The 19,100-nt window shown below is 37.3% G+C and overlaps 1 protein-coding gene across 1 annotated transcript in view; it reads left to right on the forward strand.

Annotated features, from left to right (window-relative positions):
* Positions 1-19,100, forward strand: part of LOC127880581 (phospholipid-transporting ATPase ABCA3-like) — an 89,944-nt gene that overhangs the window by 40,937 nt on the left and 29,907 nt on the right. The window contains exons 8-15 of the mRNA XM_052427894.1: positions 176-199; positions 2,565-2,705; positions 4,163-4,198; positions 7,329-7,446; positions 13,032-13,186; positions 16,599-16,754; positions 17,205-17,415; positions 18,491-18,740. Coding sequence (XP_052283854.1) covers positions 176-199; positions 2,565-2,705; positions 4,163-4,198; positions 7,329-7,446; positions 13,032-13,186; positions 16,599-16,754; positions 17,205-17,415; positions 18,491-18,740 — 1,091 coding nt within the window. The remainder of the gene's footprint in view (positions 1-175; positions 200-2,564; positions 2,706-4,162; positions 4,199-7,328; positions 7,447-13,031; positions 13,187-16,598; positions 16,755-17,204; positions 17,416-18,490; positions 18,741-19,100) is intronic.

The raw sequence follows: 19,100 nt of genomic DNA on the forward strand, positions 1-19,100 counted from the left end.
ATTAGTGAATTAATTGTGTTATTTTATGCATTTTCGATTGTTCCACCAAATCGCTAAATCATTCACCAACAAAAATCTACCAGTTTTTGTATTGCCATGGAAACACTGAGCATTTGTTCAAGGTTTTATATTCAAGCATCATGCCTTTATGGAACCATCTGTATTTTACTTGTAGACAAAGTACTGGTGTGGAAAAAAGGTGATATTCCTATATTTTTTGCAGTAGATGTGTTTTTTCTAACTGTTTGAGTTAGTAGTTTGTTGGTTCAATCTTGCAATAATTACACATTTAATCGGCAAATGATTTTAGTAAGTTCATAGTTGTGTCTTTTGCACTTATAGAATCATAACAACATGGGACTAATAGGGCCTGAATAAGTAGCCACAATGCATGTTTCATTAGAAACAGTTGCAAAAGATAAACAATTCAGTATAAAATTCGGATTTATTTTCATGTTTTAATACAATTAGCCACAATAAGATAATAGGTAGACATGTGCTATTATGACTTATGAATCAATGTTGACAGGTTTGATATTTCTGTGAAACTGTTGGAATGTGCTCTATGGGCAACAGCTAACTGGTTTTGATTCTCCTGGCATTCATTTGTCTTGCCAGTTTTATATTTGTGACCTGGATTTTTCAAAGTACACAACATGTATTTAATTCAAGAAAAGAATTTCGAAAATGCATTAATGTCAGAGGCATTTTGAACACTAACTTCATCTTTTTGTAAATAGGTCGTTTTCTTTAATTTATTTGAAGCACACCAGTAATTTAACTGAATTTCTATGTTTTAAGTGTATTAAAACTGCTTCATTTTCAACTATGGAAGTAGTGGTTTAGTCAATTGTTTCCTGTTTACTGTTGGAAGATGATCATCTGTATTAATCTGGACAGGTGATGGATCATCAGGACAAGTGATTGTAGCCGTCCTGCAGCTGTTAAGTTATGAACAGGCACATGACTATGGTGTTTATTTCTTTGAGACTGTTATCTTCTTTGGCTCCCAGCTCGAGACTTACTATGTTCTCCAGTTGGTCTTCTTTTGTTCCCAGCTCGAGTCTTACTATGGTCTCCAGTTGGTCTTTGGCTCCCAGCTCAAAACTTACTATGGTCTCCAGTAGGTCTTCTTTGGCTCCCATCTTGAGACTTATTATGTTCTCCAGTTGGTCTTCTTTGGCTCCCAGCTCGAGACTTACTATGGTCTCCAGTTGATCTTCTTTGGCTCCGAGCTCGAGTCTTACTATGTTCTCCAGTTGGTCTTCTTTGGGTCCCAGCTCGAGACTTACTATGGTGTCCAGTTGGTCTTCTTTGGCTCCCAGCTCGAGACTTACTATGGTGTCCAGTTGGTCTTCTTTGGCTCCCAGCTCGAGACTTACTATGTTCTCCAGTTGGTCTTCTTTGGCTCCCAGCTCTGCCTCATTTTGCTGTGTATCTCTCAGTGAGGGGGATCTACTGGAGTACAGTCCTGAAGCACCTCCTTTGAAGTACAGCTGTGAGGCAATGCCCTTTGGTGGCTGTCAACAAAATATAAATTAAAACTTATGTAAAACTTAACTCTTCTTAGTTTACCAAATATATTATTGCTGTCTTTGCATGTATGTAGTTATTAGGCATACTGCGCTTTATAGAAGTTGTGCAAAGAAGTGCAGCTGTAATAAAAATAAAGTGTTAACCATTTTCACTATTAAACATTCAACTTGTAGCTCAAAATTGCCACTGTATGTGGGAAGCTTACAAAAAGTTTATCATTTAAGCCATTAATGGTGACATTGTTTGTAGTGATGGGTTCTCAAATTGCTGCATGAAAAAATCCATTGTATGTAATGCAATAATTTAATATGATAATAATGCATAAATTGCTTGTAAAGGAAGAAGAACCATTAAATCGCTTAACTACGGAATACACATTCAACAAACAGTGTGCATGAAATCCCAAAAATAAACAGTTAGATCATGCTCAATTTGAAATAACTTTTGATGACATCTTTGTAATAATTATCTTACATGAACATTTCCTATCATTTATTATTAATAAAAACAATACTATAAAAATAAAATACTGTATGAATCGAAGGTAAATTGAATTGTCTTGTAAAAAGCCATATTCTGTGTTAATGATTTCCAATCTATGTTTGTCGATAGTGTCTCAGTAAACATTCAATTTTATTATTGATATCATACTTATTCCATCATCAGGTATGCAGGGTCAAAATAAATGCTGAGGTATAAACTAAGCTTTATTCCAGCATAGCCACTACAGAGGTTTCACAGGCAATTATAATGTCATTTTATTTATTTCAATTCTGTCATTTAATGTTTATCTTGTTTTGCTCCTTGTGTTAGTTTTCAATTTGGAGAAAGAAAACATTAGAAAATGGTGGGAAATACAATTAGATAATTATTGAAAACAGAAATGTTTATTTGCGAAGCATAAAAAAGGTGACCACTTGCCAGGGCTCCTTGTTCAGGTTTGGGAAGCATCGCTAGAGAAACTTATCGGTCTTCAACATTTGCCGAAGTATTTTCTATTTATTTGCATGATGTTCCTTTATTTTCAGCCGTCGTATTGGTGTGGGTCAAAGGTAAATGACTCTGACATGATTAACGGACACCAAAATGGAGCAGTCATTAACCCCAAGAACTTCGAGCGTGACCCGCCTGACGCTAGGATTGGCATCAGTATACGAAACTTACGAAAGGTAGGAATAATTAATAATCACTGATCTGGGTTAGAATATTTAGTAGTTAAATTTAATAGAGAATGTATGTTTAGAGACTGTAGACTGAGAATATTTGTTAGTTTTATTAGCAAGGCTGTTTTCGGAGAAAACCCGAGGTATTGTCATAGCCTGCTAGCCGTCAGCCGTCCGTCGGCGTCATGCTAAAACCTTTACATTGGCTCTTAAATCAAAGTGCTTCCACCTACAACTTTGAAACTTCATATGTTGATGCACCTTGAGGAGTGCTACACGCCACACCCATTTTGGGTCACTAGGTCAAAGATCAAGGTCACTTTGACCTCTTTAAAAAAAATATTAAAAAATAAAAAATTCTGACAAGCTTTCAGAGCCAAGCGTGGCACCCGTTATGCGGTGCTCTTGTTAATATAGTCAGTGCGTCAGATTATTTACAGTGCAGTTGAATAAGGAACATTGAAAACAATATTCATGAGAGCAGACTTTGACTCAAAAAAATTGAATCTGAACTGTACTTTGAAATCTTAAATGTATTGGGCTTATTGTGAGGTTTTCTTATCTTAAAGTATGACTGTTTGCGCCTCTCGAAGTCGAAGAGAATAAATAATAAGGCCTTTAGCCAAATGTGTAGCGATTGGAAAATTTGGCAAATGTCAGTGTAAGGCCTGAAACAAATACTTTAGCTGCTTGCATAATTAAATACATTGTGTGCATTTAAAGGAACATTTGTGAATACATAATTGCTGGTGGAATATATTGATAAAGCATTAAAGTTGTTCACAAATCAGTGCATTTCATGGAATATATCAGCTTACATTGTATCATCATATAATCAGTGTATCTTGCTAGTATGTGATGTATCTTTACTTTAGTCTATTTTTTTATAGCTCACTTACATTGACAGCCTTTGGCTTGTATAGCCACTTTTGCGTTTGTTTCTTGTGAAGAACCAGTACTTGGTGTCTTTGGAAGGATCCTGGCAACATTCCCTGGAACCAGTACTTGGTGTCTTTGGAAGGATCCTGGCAACATTCCCTGAGTGGGGATTGAACCCCAGACATCTCGGTCACGAGTTGAACACCATAGCCATGACTTCACTGACACTTTGAGATATACTATTTATTAACAAACCTGTAGTTATCATCATATGAGTCACGTTCTTAGAAAACTAGGCATAATGCATGTGCGTAAAGTGGCGTCCCAGACTGCACAGGCAAATCAGGGAGGACACTTTCCGCACCTAAATTGCATTTTTGCTAAGAAGAGACTTAGTTTAAACGAAAAATGTCATTAAAGTGGAAAGTGTCGTCCCTGATTAGCCTGTGCGCAGGCTTATCTGGGACGACACTTAACGCACATGCATTATGCCCAGTTTTCTCAGAACGCGACTTATATTATCCATGCATTACAATGCCATGTCATTTTCACATGCTTATATTGTTCTGCTCTGCATGCTTCAGATGTTTGATGGAGGCGTGTTTGACAGGTGTAAGAAAGTAAGACCACTGACACAAACCTAAACATTGTTTGTAGTTACGGCCTCCTAACATTCTTGAGTTGCGTTCTGAGAAATCTGGGCATAATGCATGTGCGTAAAGTGTTGTCCCAGATTAGCATGTGCAGTCCGCAGTGCAGTCAGGGACGACACTTTGTGTCTAAACAAAATTTTTGGTGAGAAGAGACTTCCTTTAAAAATACCATAAAAGCGGAAAGTGTTGTCCCAGATTAGCCTGTGTGGACTGCACAGGCTAATCTGGGACGCCACTTTATGCACATGCATTATGCCCAGTTTTCTCAGAACGCGACTCAAGAATGTTAGGAGGCCTTAACTACAAGCTAGTCTCTATATAAGCAGCTTTCAATCTCTGGGCGACTTTAAATACGTTGATCTGAATTCACCCTTTACCACTTAGATACATATTTTGACGCATTTGTAGTCCTTTACAAAGTTACATTTAATTAAATACCTTTCATACTTAATTCAAGTTTAAAGGCTTCATTTCTAACCTTAAGATACTGATGAGCAGCAAACTGCATAAAACCTGAACAAACTGCGCGTTACTCCCAGGCTGTTCTGTTTTTTTGCTGGTTGCCAAAGCTATTTTCACTTTGCTTTTGATGAGGAAAGGGTTAAATACAAGATATCTGTAAGTTAACATAAATTATAAATTCTACCACAACACCAGACTTCTTTTTTGTTAAGACAAAGGAGGAAAAAATGGTGGGCTATTCTGCAATAACAATTGGCCTAGTCTAATGGTGTGAAAGTAGTTCTGGAAATTCCCAGAAATGAATCAGTAAAATTCATTCCCAAGTTAAGCAACATGTGGAAAATAAATATTTTATGAATTATGAATGCAGTAAAAGCTGGAAAAGCTGTCTAACATAAACATAGTTAAAGTGAATATTACAAAGAAAATATTTCACAGTGAAATGAACAATTTATTTTCATTAGTATTAAAATGAAATGTTAGCATGCATTGCATTATTTTCAATTGACAGGGGTTTTTAGGTAACTGTTAATTTCCAAGATGTTTAAACAGCAAGAAAATGTCAGCTGCAAAGTTGAGCCTTTCGTATAATGACTAGTTTTGATTTAATATGCCATAATTTAAGTGCCAAAGCATAGATTTTCTGTGATCATCAATGAATAAAAAACCAATTTAAAAATGAAAAAATCCATAGCTTGAGTCGCCCTTGAGACAGAAGCTGCTTTACTTCAATGTTTTTTTTTATATTTTTGGTTGCTTTTGAGTGCTTTGTTCTTTCCTCTCAATGAAAACTAATACTCTTGAAATCTGTCATCTACCTTTTGAGCTTTGGATAACAATTAGAATACTAAAGGAAAATGTTCAAATGAGAATAATTTAGGAAACTTTTCACAGAGTTTTGTATTTGGAAAAATTATGTTATCTAACATTAATAAAATAATAATGCTTGGAATAATCTTGAATTAATCTAAAATAGTATAAATCACAAAGACAAAGAATTAGTATATTGTTTTGCCTTAGCTGTAATTGGAACTTGGTCTTTTGGTATCAAAATAAAAAATGCTATCACATGCTCATCCTGGCTTTGAATCTTCATGTTGTTTTTATTGTAAGTAGTAATATACATATTTCTTTTAATGCCAATTAAAAGCCTTAGAAACTCTTTGTAATTTTATCCCTTTCAATTGTTGATATTCCATAAATGAAATAGTGATTTTTGTATTTCTCCAATTTATTAGTGTTACCGGTACTCTTATTTTGATATAATTCATTTTAGAATTTATTACATTTTTTTTCTGTCCATTTATTAATCAAGCTCTGAACAAGTCTCTTTAATTTCGCCTGCTACTTAACCCTTTGCATGCTGGGAAATTTGTCGTGTGCTAAAATGTCATCTGCTGAATTTCTAAAATTAGCATTTTCTTTGATTTTTCAAAGAATGCTATCAGAATAGCAAACAGTTTGGATCCTGATGAGACGCCACGTTCTGTGGCGTCTCATCAGGATCCAAACGGTTTGCAAAGGCCTTCAAAATTCGGTTCCAGCACTGAAAGAGTTGATATGCCAGCGTACATCTATGATTTACTCATACTGGAGAGTTTATCAGAAGTCCAGTCTGAACCTAACAAAACAAAATACTAAAATAAATACATAACTACATGTATCTGTCCTATTTATATAAAAAACAGCATGATTTTCTAATGTACCCTTTAACAAATTTGTAATAACTGTATATATCATACATATTATTGAACAATTATGAACATATAAACTAGAATAAAATGATATTAATTTGTTGCTTTTTTATGGCATGTAAGTATCGATGTCATCGTAAATGTTGAAGTCCTAATAATCTGTATTGTTGTATCACCCTTACGTCCTGCATGGTGTTGTATCACCCTTACGTCCTGCATGGTGTTGTATTATTTGTTTCCCTTACTTTGCAATCTCAAGTATTTAAGTTTTACCAAAAAAGTTATTGAATTGTATATAGTCACCATCAGTGAATTTCATTGTTCATATAATCAAATAGATGTAATGATGTTTTGAACCAGTCATTTGAGCCGTGTTCTTAGAAAACTGGGCTTAATGCTTGTGCGTAAAGTGTTGTCCCATCAGGGACGACACTTTCTGCTTTTATGACATTTTTCGTTTAAATTTAGTCTCTTCTAAGCAAAAATCAAATTTAGGCGGAAAGTGTCGTCCCTGATTAGCCTGTGCGGACTGCACAGGCTAATCTGGGACAACACTTTGCGCACTTGCATTATGTGCAGTTTTCTCAGAACACGACTCATATGTATGCAAATAAATCTTGTCCCCCTAGCATCATGTTTTAGTTGTATGCACTACAGATATTATTTATGCAGTAATCAAAAGATTTGACTCAATTATGAAAAATATTATATTTTAATGTTGTGAATGTAAGTATTTGTATACCCAGGCAAACAGAGTTTGGCACGGGGTACTTAGCAGTCATACTGACGGTGGGCTTGTTCTAAGATTGTGGAGCAAACTACTTATACACTTCTAAAGCAATTGAATCAAAACATGAAATATGTCTCCACCATAAAGTGTAGTTATGCAATACTCCATTTATCAGTGTGCACTGTTCACTGATATGTGAATTAATTTACAGTCCTTCAAGGCTAAGGTTGCAGTGGAGAATACGACCTTGAACATGTTTGAAGGTCAAATTACATCTCTACTGGGACATAACGGAGCTGGAAAGACTACAACCATATCAATGCTAACTGGTGAGTGAACTAGACTACAACCATATCAATGCTAACTGGTGAGTGAACTAGACTACAACCATATCGATGCTAACTGGTGAGTGAACTAGACTACAACCATATCGATGCTAACTGGTGAGTGAACTAGACTACAACCATATCAATGCTAACTGGTGAGTGAACTAGACTACAACCATATCAATTCTAACTGGTGAGTGAACTAGACTACAACCATATCGATGCTAACTGGTGAGTGAACTAGACTACAACCATATCGATGCTAACTGGTGAGTGAACTAGACTACAACCATATCAATGCTAACTGGTGAGTGAACTAGACTACAACCATATCGATGCTAACTGGTGAGTGAACTAGACTACAACCATATCGATGCTAACTGGTGAGTGAACTAGACTACAACCATATCAATGCTAACTGGTGAGTGAACTAGACTACAACCATATCAATGCTAACTGGTGAGTGAACTAGACTACAACCATATCAATGCTAACTGGTGAGTGAACTAGACTACAATCATATCAATGCTAACTGGTGAGTGAACTATACTACAACCATATCAATGCTCACTGGTGAGTGAACTAGACTACAACCATATCAATGCTAACTGGTGAGTGAACTAGACTACAACCATATCAATGCTAACTGGTGAGTGAACTAGACTACAACCATATCAATGCTAACTGGTGAGTGAACTAGACTACAACCATATCAATGCGAACTGGTGAGTGAACTAGACTACAACCATATCAATGCGAACTGGTGAGTGAACTAGACTACAACCATATCAATGCTAACTGGTGAGTGAACTAGACTACAACCATATCAATGCTAACTGGTAAGTGAACTAGACTACAACCATATCAATGCTAACTGGTGAGTGAACTAGACTACAACCATATCAATGCTAACTGGTGAGTGAACTAGACTACAACCATATCAATGCTAACTGGTGAGTGAACTACATGAGATTCTGAAATTGAAAGTGTCATCCCCGTGTAGTCTGTGAAGTCAGCACAGGCTTATCAGGGACAACACTATGTGCATAAAGTTTCATCCCAGTGTAGACTGTGATATCAGCACAGGCTTATCAGGGACAACACTATGTGCATAAAGTGTCATCCCAGTGTAGACTGTGATATCAGCACAGGCTTATCAGGGACAACACTATGTGCATAAAGTGTCATCTCAGTTTAGCCTGTGAAGTCAGCACAGGCTTATCAGGGACAACACTATGTGCATAAAGTGTCATCTCAGTGTAGCCTGTGAAGTCAGCACAGGCTTATCAGGGACAACACTATGTGCATAAAGTTTCATCTCAGTTTAGCCTGTGAAGTCAGCACAGGCTTATCAGGGACAACACTATGTGCATAAAGTTTCATCTCAGTTAAGCCTGTGAAGTCAGCACAGGCTTATCAGGGACAACACTATGTGCAAAGTGTCATCTCAGTTTAGCCTGTGAAGTCAGCACAGGCTTATCAGGGACAACACTATGTGCATAAAGTGTCATCTCAGTGTAGCCTGTGAATTCAGCACAGGCTTATCAGGGACAACACTATGTGCATAAAGTGTCATCTCAGTTTAGCCTGTGAAGTCAGCACAGGCTTATCAGGGACAACACTATGTGCAAAGTGTCATCTCAGTTTAGCCTGTGAAGTCAGCACAGGCTTATCAGGGACAACACTATGTGCATAAAGTGTCATCTCAGTTTAGCCTGTGAAGTCAGCACAGGCTTATCAGGGACAACACTTTCGACCTAGACTGATTTTTCTTTTAGAAGAGACTTCCTTTAAAAAAAAATACATAAAAGCTGAAAGTGTCGTCCCTGTTAAGCAGTGTAATCTGCGACAACACTTTAGGCTTATGCATATAGCCGGATTTCCCTAGCAATTTGTTTTACAAGATCGGATCAGCACAATATTGAAATTTTATTAGAAAATAGTTAATTTGTCTTTCTGTTCCAGTCTCTCTGCTGACACAAACTTGTCTGGAAAAGAATTATTACACTTTTAGCTTGCAACATTTGACCTGTGATTGGTCCATCGATGTGGAATAATGCAGGGGTTTTATATGATGTGAAATAATGCAGGGGTTTTAAATGATGTGAAATAATGCAGAGGTTTTATATGATGTGAAATAATGCAGGTGTTTTATATGATGTGAAATAATGCAGTTTTTTTTATATGATGTGAAATAATGCATGGGTTTTACAGGGCTTAACACTAACTTTTTTTTTCAACTAGCCCATTCGGGCTAGAAAATGCAGAACCTACTAGCCCTGACCAATCTTTCATGTGCCCCGACCAAAGTATTATCAAAACCTTTATATTTATGCCCCCCTTCGAAGAAGAGGGGGTATATTGCTTTGCTCATGTCGGTCTGTCTGTCGGTAGGTCGGTCGGTGGTGTCAGACGATAGCTCAAGAACGCTTGGACCTAGGATCATGAAACTTCATAGGTACATTGATCATGACTTGCAGATGACCCCTATTGATTTTGAGGTCACTACGTCAAAGGTCAAGGTCACGCTGACCCGAAATAGTAAAATGGTTTCCGGATGATAACTCAAGAACGCATACGCCTAGGATCATGAAACTTCATGGGTAGATTGATCATGACTCGCAGATGACCCCTATTGATTTTGAGGTCACTAGGTCAAAGGTCAAGGTCACGGTGACCTGAAATAGTAAAATGATTTTCGGATGATAATTCAAGAACGCATATGCCTAGAATCATGAAACTTCATAGGTAGATTGATCATGACTCGCAGATGACCTCTAAAGATTTTCAGGTCACTAGGTCAAAGGTCAAGGTCACGGTGACCCGAAATAGTAAAATGATTTTCGGATGATAACTCAAGAACACTTATACCTAGGATCATGAAACTTCATAGGTAGATTGATCATGGCTCGCAGATGACCCCTATTGATTTTTAGGTCACAAGGTCAAGGTCACGGTGACCCGAAATAGTAAAATGATTTTCGGATGATAACTCAAGAACGCGTTTGCCTAGGATCATCGCAGATGACCCCTATTGATTTTCAGGTCAAAGGTCAAGGTCACAGTGACAAAACATGTATTCACACAATGGCTGCCAGTACAACGGACAGCCCATATGGGCTTGCAGATGACCCCTATTGATTTTGAGGTCATTAGGTCAAAGGTCAAGGTCACGATGACCCGAAATAGTAAAATGGTTTCCGGATGATAACTCAAGAACACATACGCCTAGGATCATGAAACTTCATGGGTAGATTGATCATGATTTGCAGATGACCCCTATTAGTTTAAACCTATTTATTTTAGCTCGATTGCATCGAAAGCCGAAGGCTTATATTAACGCTCTCGAGTCCGTTTCCTGGGCCTAGAACCAGTACTTGGTGTCTTTGGGGAAGATCTAAAGAACGCTACCACGGTGGGGATCGAACCCGTGACCTCCCGGTCGCTAGGCGGACACCATATCCATTACACCACAGCGACCCCTATTGATTTTGAGGTCACTAGGTCAAAGGTCAGGGTGACCCAAAATAGTAAAATGGTTTCCAGATGATAACTCAAGAACGCATACGCCTAGGATCATGAAACTTCATGGGTAGATTGATCATGACTCGCAGATGACCCCTAGTGATTTTGAGGTCACAAGGTCAAAGGTCAAGGTCACGGTGACCCGAAATAGTAAAATGATTTTTGGATGCTTATTCAAGAACGCATATGCCTAGTATCATGAAACTTCATAGGTAGATTGATCATGACTCGCAGATGAACCCTATTGATTTTCAGGTCACTAGGTCAAAGGTCAAGGTCATGGTGACCCGAAATAGTAAAATGATTTTCGGATGATAACTCAAGAACGCATATGCCTAGGATCATGAAACTTCATGGGTAGATTGATCATGACTCGCAGATGACCCCTTTTGATTTTCAGGTCACTAGGTCAAAGGTCAAGGTCACGGTGACCCGAAATAGTAAAATGATTTTCGGATGATAACTCAAGAACGCGTTTGCCTAGGATCATGACACTTCATAGGTACATTGATCGTGACTCGCAGATGACCCCTATTGATTTTCAGGTCACTAGGTCAAAGGTCAAGGTCACAGTGACAAAACACGTATTCACACAATGGCTGCCAGTACAACGGACAGCCCATATGGGGGGCATGCATGTTTTATTATCATTTAACTTGTATTTTCTTGTGTGTGGAGATGCTCAATTATGATTCAATCATTCTTATTAGCTTGCCTTACTAATGCTAATGAATTCAATATTTATCTACTTAAGACATCTATTTGTAATCTTCACGCCAATTCGAGAGAAATTTCCTTGTTTTTTTTTCCTCATACTTTCCTCCTTCCCTTTTCTTTTCTTATCCGAGGAACCCCCATCCCCACCCGTAAAGCCAAACTTAAACGACATGAACGTTAAAACCTTTTTAGCATATAGATTGCTGCGGTTGCCGTCTGACAACAAACAGTAAGTGAATCTTAGGTGTCGCAAAATAACAAATAACGTGTTACGGTAGTCGTAACAATTGTATAAGGTTAACTCTCTACTAAAGGCCGGGATCGACCATTAATATTAGTTTTGCTAATTGAAATGCATAAAAAAGATTGTCAAAACACTTCTAATCAAATAAATTAAAATGATTTAAAATTGATAAATAATTAATAATTGTATATTAACTTTGTGTTAATGTCGAGTTCTATACTTTCATCGATCCCGGACAATCCTGGGCGATCCCGGCTTTTAGTTTAAAACGTATTTTTATCGTGAAAACACATCACTTCGAGGAAACCAATCAAAACCGTATCTAGCGGAATTCCGTTTAAAAATAGGAAATGACGTGATTTACCAGGAAAACGGCCGGGGATTTTCTGAATTGTTGGCCTCTTTTTGATTGCAATCAGGGGGTTCCAAATCTATTTCAAGTTACGATCTGTTTGTAGTCTCCGACTTCACTCTGGGATTTAATTGTCATCTGATCATACTGTATTAAGGTTTTTGCATCTTTCAAAAGCTTTTTTAAAACGCAGTTTATTGATATAGAACACATAATCCCGCCCAAAATACACACGACCTGTCGGGCATGTTACTGGGACATTGGCTAGCTCAGACCTAGGTACAGGCAGTGAATGTCGTTCGGACGTGCCTTAGTGTTAAGCCCTGTTTTATATGATGTGAAATAATGCAGGGTTTTTATATGATGTGAAATAGTGCAGGGGTTTTATATGATGTGAAATAATGCAAAGGTTTTATATGATGTGAAATAATGCAGGGGTTTTATATGATGTGAAATAATGCAGGGGTTTTCTCTTTGTTAAAAATGACACACTCTATGCCATCTTTTGCAAAATAGAATTTCTATAACATGACAAGACCAAACAGTACAATATTTCTTAATGCCAATGCTCTAGCTAAGACTTCTTGTTTTTGGCAGAATCTTTATTGAAACTGGAATTCATAAAAGTTGTTAAGCATATGTTTGATAATTTGACAATATAAGAACATGAACTAACTTTGATTGAAGCAAATTTATAACAGAATACCTGCCCAGTGTTTGTCATGTATGTGTTATTGGCCCTAATTCCAGGATTCATGTCCCCTACAAGTGGCTCTGCGATCATAAATGGCTACGACATACGTACGGACATAGAAAAGGTGCGACAGAACCTGGGACTCTGCCCTCAACACAACATCCTGTTTGATCTACTCACGGTGGAGGAACATCTCTACTTTTTTGCAAAGGTTTGTATTTGAGTTGCGCTCTGTGAGAATGTGCGTAAAGTGTCGTCCCAGATTAGCAGAATGCACAGGCTAATCAGGAAGACACTTTCTGATTTATTTGGCATGCATGTGTATCTCATGGAGCTGCACATTTTGAGTGGTTAAAGGTCAAGGTCATCCTTCAAGGTCAAAGGTCAAAAAAACAAATCCAAGGGAAGTAATAAGTTTTAAAGGGAGATAGTTATCTGTACCTGCCATTAAATGATTTAAAAAAAATGAAATAAATGAAAGTGTCGCAGTAGGGGGCATTGTGTTACTGACAAACACATCTCTTGTTGTTTTAAGGAACTCTACAAAAATCCAGTTTAGAACAACACTTTACGCACACGTATTAGGCCCCCTGTTCACAGTGCGAGGCTCAATTTCATTTTTCGTGTTCCAAAACAAATTCTGAGTCTATAAAAAATCTTAAGCAAAAATGTGTTTATCCATCTCACCATTTGACATGTTTAACGCTAATCATAAATAATATCTAAAATATCCTTTATTGAATTCTGACTCATTTTTGTTCTACAGTTGATCCAATATGCAGATATTTAAAAAAAAAATGACATCCCTTATAAAAGAATACAATCTTTTATTATATACCTGCTTTATGTTCCCCCCAAAAAACAAGTTGTATCAATCAGTTAAATACAACTGCACAGAAATAATTCCCGTATTATACTACTCCCTAGTTTTCCAATTCCGTATTACCATACTAGCCGGACTACTTTTAATGACGTCACTTTGAATGCAGAAAATTATAAGAGCATTCTTGGTTAATTATGAACGCTTAAACTCATTTTTAGCTCGGCTGTTTTCGGAGAAAACCCGAAGTATTGTCATAGCCAGTTCGTCGTGTCATGTATGTCGTCGTCCGCATCGTGCTAAAACCTTAACATTTTGTCAAGGTTTTGAAATTTGGCTCTAAGATCAAAGTGCTTTAACCTACAACTTTGAAACTTCATATGTAGCTTCACCTTGATGAGTTCTACATGCCACTTCCATTTTTGGGTCACTAGGTCAAAGGTCAAGGTCACTATGACCTCTTAAAAATAAAAAATAAAAAATCTGACAAGATTTCATCTATTCAAAACTGCACCCGCAGCCGAGCATGGCACCTGTTATGAGGTGCTCTTGTTTTAACTTAAATGATTCAAAGTTGTATATAATAAAACAAATATTACGCAAGTCAATTGTAACAAGTGTTTGTATCAGTCTTGTGGCTTGCGCTATTTCCTATCACACTCAAGGCTCCGCCTCTCGTGAGATACGTCATCACACAAGCCACTCGACTGATACAACACACATGGAACAATTGACTAGCGTAATATTCCGTATATACTGAAACTGTAGAGTTGTGTTTACCTGTTGTGGGCAACCTAGGAGCTTTATTTGCTGTCTTAACATGTAAATCATATAACACTGTTTTACTATTGATCCACAGCTCTAAACAGATACAAAATCCAGATTTGTTATCGAAATCATGACATATTGACTTAAAGCCTTGATTAATTGTTTATAATGAGTAAATTAGAGTCCGATTCTGGAAAAACTGGTCTTAATAAATGTGAGTAAAGTGTCATTCCAGATTAGCCTGTGTTGTTCCAGATAAGCCTGTGTTGTTCCTGATTAGCCTGTGTTGTTCCAGATTAGCCTGTGTTGTTCCAGATTAGCCTGTGTCGTTCCAAGTTAGCCTGTGGAGTCCCCACACAGACTAATCAAGGACAACACTAATTGCTTTTATAGAACATGTAGTTTAATGTAAGTCTCTTCTTAACAAAAATCCAGTCTGGGGAGAACGTGTCATCCCTGATTAGCCTGTGCAGAAAGCACTGGCTTATGTGGGACGATACTTAACCATACACGCCATACGTCATGGATTGTCCGGGATTGTCCTGTGTCCCACAGTCACGGAAATCTGTCAAATGTCCCGGATTTTACAAAATCCATATATACATGTACCTTATCTTAGGCTTACCTGCACCTCGCATCTGTGTTCCCACTAATCCGTAGCGTCTCCATGGCAATGCCCAACCCATAAAGGTGACTATGCTACGTGTCAAAATCAATCATTTAACAGGGGTCTTGTTATCATATCGATTTTCTCACGTTCGCAGTCAAACCGAAAAGGCGGCATTGTTTAATGTGGTTGTTAATTGGCTTTAATAGTATACGTTATAATTTAACGATCTACTGTATTTTTAGCTCACCTGAGCACAACATGCTCATGGTGAGCTTTTGTGATCGCTTTTTGTCCATCGTCTGTTGTCCATTGTGCGTTGTGTGGAGTCAACATTTGCCTTGTTAACTCTTTAGAGGCCACATTTATTGTCCAATCTTCATGAAATTTGGTCAGAAGATTGGTCTCAATGATACCTTAGATGAGTTCGAAAATAATTATGTTTGCTTGAAAAAAATGGCTTCCAAGCGGCAGGGCATTTGTCCTTATATGGCTATAGTAAAATCTTGTTAACACTCTAGGGGCCACATTTACTGTCCGATCTTCATGAAACTTGGTCAGAAGATTCATCCCGGTAATATCTTGGACGAGTTCAAAAATGATGCCGGTTGGTTGAAAAACATGGCTGCCAGGGGGCGGGGCATTTTTCCTTATATGGCGATAGTAAAACCATGTTAACACTCTAGAGGCCACATTTATTTTCCGATCTTCATGAAACTTGGTCAGAAGATTTGTCCCAATAATATCTTGTTATCTCAGGTGAGCGACTTTGGGCCTTTCAGGCCCTCTTGTTTTTTTGTACTGTGATTGGTTGTTTGACAGTTACACTAACTAAATAAATAGAAAATTAATGACTTTAGTGTACGTATGTATGTATTTATGTATGAATGTATGTTCCCATTTCATGATTTGTTATAAATGTTATAAATGTTATAAATGAATAAAGAAGTATCAACAACTACGCGTTACAGATTTTTTATTCAAAAGTTCAGAAATCAAGGTTCTCTGCGCTACAAAGTTTGTATGCGACCCTGGATATGCCCACCCGTTTCCTGCAGATGATGTGACATGTACACAAAAGCAATTTGGTGCTCTTTTCTAACACGAAAAACACGTGGCTTATATCTAGAAACGAACGTGATAATGTTTAATTTGTCGTTAATAGATCTAGTGTATTTCTGATAGGCTTTTGAACTTAGCAATTTACGATTTGCAAAAAAATGAGTACCAAAAATGAATATATGTCTATATATATATATATCGCTATATGTATACATGTCTCGGAAAATCGGCAAAAGTCCCGGAAAATTGAGCTCAATGCCCCGGAATGGGTCTGAAAATTTATGGCGTGTATGACTTAACGCACATGCATTAAGCCCATTTTTCCCATGGGGAGACTCAATATATAAATGTTATCCTGTTTTACAGCTGAAGGGATGCGATACTAAAAGAGCGAATAACGAAGTGCGGGAGATGATCAAAGTTCTGGGTATGGAACACAAGAGGAACGCGTTATCTAGCACACTGTCCGGGGGTCAGAAACGCAAACTGTCTGTGGGCATAGCTCTGATTGCTGGCTCCAAGGTATGAAAGTCTCTTATGTTCAATGTTCAGATTGGAATTAATAATTAAATTCATGAATGTACAATGGGTATGCTTATAGATAAATGAGGATTTTTTTTTATTGCATTTAAATAATAAAAAAGTCTGACTCGCCAAGTGGATAAAAAGTTAATATGGAGCCCTAGGAATTAGTACATATCGTCTTTTAACTCTGGCATCGTTAAGCGATTGCCCACTCAGAAGCAAAGTGAACATGGCTACATGCAACCAACATTAAACCAGAACAGCCTGCGAGTAACTCACTGTCTGTTCAGGTTTGATACTGTTTGCTGCTCATCACTATCTTAGTTTGGAAATGAAAGCTTTAGAACTTGAATCTAGTAAGAAAGGTTTTTAATTTAAATTATTTTTCAAAGAGACTACAAACGCATGAAAGTTTTATCTTGTAAAGAAATTAACTATTTGTACAAGGTGGTTATTCTGGATGAGCCCACATCGGGTATGGACCCTGCAGCGAGACGTCAGACATGGGAGATACTGCAGAAGTACCGAGAGGGTCGTATCATCATCCTGACCACACACTTTATGGACGAGGCAGACATTCTGGGAGACCGGATCGCCATCATGTCTGATGGGGTTGTCAAATGCTGTGGCACCTCAATGTTCCTCAAGAAACTTTATGGTAATTTGCCAGTTTCACATTTGGGCCGTGCTCTGTGAAAAGGGGATTAAATGCATGTGCGTAAAGTGTCGTCCCAGATTAGCCTTTGCAGTCCGCACAGGCTAATCAAGGACAACACTTTCCGCCTAAACTTGATTTTTGCTAAGAAGAGACTTTCTTTAAACGTAAAATATCATAAAAGCGGAAAGTGTTGTCCCTGATAAGCCTATGCGGATTGCACAGGCTAATCTTGGACGACACTTTACGCACATTCATTAAACCCCCTTTTCACAGAGCATGGCTCATATATTTAATAAGGTTTAGCTTTGTGATCTATACTGTTAAATCATGTTGGCATGAAATTTGGTGATTTAACTAAATGACTTTTGTGTGGAATGTTGAATGTTTCAGTATGTTGATTTTGATGTTTTGAAAAATGAATAGAAATTTGCCTTTGTCATTTTTTTTAATTTTTATAATGTGTTAAGGATATATTGGTGGATCAGTCAACCTACGAAATAAATGGAATTTAACATCCAAAAAAGAATACTATATTACAGTTTATGATTTAAAAACAACCAAGTCAGCTGTATAGATTCCTGTGGCTGTATAAATAAAGCCCTGTAGTGTCCCTCCCATCTTCTTTATTTGCAAATACATACACTGTCGGACTAGCTGATATACAGAGTTCACGATGAGTGTAACTTTATACTGTTGTTAAGGACAGATCTAGATAGAAATATCAAGGTGCTGCGCTCTGCTTCTTTTTGGTCCTCAACTTGCTATCCTCTAGGTTTGTCAGCACTAAAAATGTGATAATATGTCTTGAAATTGTTTATATGGTAGCAAATTGTCAATGACATATGAATAGACATGTCTTTTCTAAAAAATTTGTTTTAAGTTTTAAAACTAAGAAACTAGATGTGTTCCTTCCCCCGTATTCACTTCGAGTTACACTCTGTACCATGTGTGATCCTAGATGTGTTTTTTCCCCCTGTATTCACTCAGTTAGTGTTGACATTTCATGCATGTACACTAAGCCCTGGTTTCCCAGATCACTGTTAATTATGTATATCACATGTTTGTACAACAAAAGGTGCGGGGTACCACATGGTGATAGTGAAAGGTCAGTCATGCAACGTTGACAACCTGACAGCACTCGTAAAGTCTCGGATCCCGTCAGCTCAGCTCAAGAGTCAGATCAGTGCGGAGGTGACATACGTTCTACCGTTCTCTGAGTCCAAGAAGTTTGAAGGGCTGTTCAAGGAGATTGAGGCAAAATTGAAAGAGCTGGGGGTGAATAGCTTTGGTGTGTCCGCTACTACCATGGAGGAGGTGTTCCTGAAGTGAGTAAAATAGGAGACATTTTGGTTTGCCTGTATTGAATATGAATTTGTTTACATGTATAAATTGAGAAAAATTGGTTTGTATGTTCTAGATCTCAAATATTGGTTCACCTTTATGATGAGTTTTGTAATTTTGTTTCACGTGTATTATATGTGAAATATTTGGTTGCATGTATCAGTTGTGAAAAATGTGTTCATATTTGAACTATTGGTTCACCTTTATTATGTTGAGATATGTGTTCTCATATATTCATTGTAAAGTATTGGTTGATATGTATTAGATTTAAATATAAGTTTAAAATGAAATAATTTGAAATAGTTTTTAAAATGTGTAGGTAAAGAAAAATAATGTGAAAATGT

The sequence above is a fragment of the Dreissena polymorpha genome, chromosome 5 (assembly GCF_020536995.1).
Source record: "Dreissena polymorpha isolate Duluth1 chromosome 5, UMN_Dpol_1.0, whole genome shotgun sequence".
In the NCBI taxonomy this organism is placed as follows: Eukaryota; Metazoa; Mollusca; class Bivalvia; order Myida; family Dreissenidae; genus Dreissena; species Dreissena polymorpha.